The 2170-nt window shown below is 38.3% G+C and overlaps 1 protein-coding gene across 1 annotated transcript; it reads right to left on the minus strand.

Moving 5' to 3' along the window:
* Positions 1 to 591: 591 nt before the first annotated feature.
* On the minus strand, positions 592 to 1179 carry LOC141638657 (uncharacterized). The gene has a single exon (XM_074448003.1). The coding sequence runs from the start codon at positions 1177 to 1179 to the stop codon at positions 592 to 594; it is 588 nt and encodes a 195-aa protein (XP_074304104.1).
* Between the last annotated feature and the right edge of the window lie 991 nt (positions 1180 to 2170).

A 2170-nucleotide genomic window follows, 5' to 3' on the forward strand; every position in this document is an offset into this window, starting at 1 on the left:
ACAAACTTATCCTTAAGCTTCTTTTACAACTTAGACCATCACTTAATAGCCTCTTTACCATATCTTCTTCTCTGTTTTTTCAAGTTTTCATACCAAAGAGAAGCATAGCCTTTTAGTATCAAGATTGCAACTTTGAAAGATTTGCTATCCGAATATGCTTTAAACTCAAAAACTCTTTCAATGGTTCTAAGCCAATCTAACAAATCCTCGGGGTTTAGACTACCATAAAAATCAGGTATTTCTACCTTTACATCCTTGTTGTGCTCTTGTTGAAAAGCCTCGACCATTGAGTCATCCGAATCTGAAAATGGCTCCTCCTCTTGGATACCTCGGCCTCCTCTTCCACCCATGTAAGCACGGCCTCTAACCGCCCCGTGGTGGTGGTCCTCTTCCTCTTGGTGGTGTTGGAATATTAGCCATGATAACATTGAAGGAATCCAACATCAAGTCACATTTTTTTTTTGGTAAAATGTAAAAATATATTAAAGCTCAAAGACCATATATAATCAATTTACATGGAGTTTTTCTAGCACAAACTCAGCCACCTGACTGCAATTTTGCACACATATGCTATTACATAAGTTTCTCAATCTATTGCTTATCTTTCCTAGCCATAATGCCATGTGATTGCTGCTGTATCCTTCTTCTAATGTCCCCTTGAATCATGACAACACATCTGCTAGGACTAATTATAGTATGTTCATGCCTGCTCTCATTTCTTTGCTTCCAAATGTAGTACATGGTAGCATTTAGAATGATGTTCAGTATCCCATTCTTCAGTCTGGTGAACCTTCTATGCCGCCACCAGTTTTGAGTATTGTCAACAGACATTTGCACTCCCGTCCATTCCTGTATCTTCTGAATTACTCTCCTGCTGTACTGACACTTAAAGAAGAGATGATGAGCCAATTCTTCCTCTTGAGCACGAATACAGCAGTTGCTATCGAGGCTTATACCAAGTCTATATAGTTTATCCTTGGTATTAAAGCCTTGTCGATAGTAGAGCCAAGAAATAAAACTGTGTTTAGGAATAGACCATTTGGTCCAAACAATATGATGCCAGTTTACTTCCTGCCTGTCATGTCTTAACCAGAGATAGCCCTTTTTAATAGTGTATTCCTTGTAAGGTGCATTGATCCATTCATTCTGGTTGTATGCTGGTTGAAACTCCCTCTTCATTTTGCAGACCTTCTTCCAAGTCCAGCTGGCCACATTTTTCAGATAGTTGAGTGACTTGTGTTTCAATTCCGGTAAGCCTTTCTTCACTCATGGTTGTTTTTTTTTTTGAAGGCGGTTAAGGTATGTAATTACCTCAAAACCCAAGACTAACACAAGATAGAATTGTGTTATAACCTTGCTCTGATTATCACTTTGAAGTAAAACTCAAAGGACTTAATTTTGGACAGAATTAGACTCGTAAATGGGTTGTATTTGTGACTGAAATGGACACGAAAAATAATGAACAAAACAAGGATATGACTTAGACGAAATCACGAAGCAAGTCTAAGACTAGGAATCTCATCCAAGATCATAAAGCAATGACTAAATTCTGCCCCAAAGCACTAAGCAAATGGAGGGTTTTCTGCACTAAGCAAGAAGAATTTTAAGTAGAAAACGCAGTTTTCAAACTTAGCTTTTTTTTATCAACTCAAATCTGATTTTTACATAGAGAAAAGAGCTCCTTGATACGTGCATTTTATATAGTCTTTTTAGGCCTTTTCATGCAAGTATTTCCATGCTTTTATCGTAGTTTATGCTACGAAATGCCCCGAATATGCTACTTTGATTTGTTTTGTCTTATTTGCAGGAATGGACCATAAAATAGTGAAATCAAGCCTTTTACCGTCCATTTAGCATGCATTTTGAGGAAGAGTGAATTTGGAGCGGGAATGTAGCTATCTTGAGATGCGCAAAGAAGAAAGATAGCTAGGCGAGCAAAGGAAGAACTTCAAATTGCTAGTGCCTACTTTGAAGAGCCATATCTCGAGTTATACAACAGATATTCAGGTGATTCCAATCGGATATGAAAGCTTGTCCTCTTAGATTTCCAACGCCACCGGAATCGCCCTGTTTGCCCAAGTAACGAAGAAATGGCAGCCGTTTGAAGTTCAGTGCGCAAAGCAGGAAATTGTTGCTGTAAAGTACTCGATCGAGTACAATTTTGTTCGAT

This window comes from Silene latifolia, unplaced genomic scaffold (assembly GCF_048544455.1).
Source record: "Silene latifolia isolate original U9 population unplaced genomic scaffold, ASM4854445v1 scaffold_208, whole genome shotgun sequence".
Lineage (NCBI taxonomy): Eukaryota > Viridiplantae > Streptophyta > Magnoliopsida > Caryophyllales > Caryophyllaceae > Silene > Silene latifolia.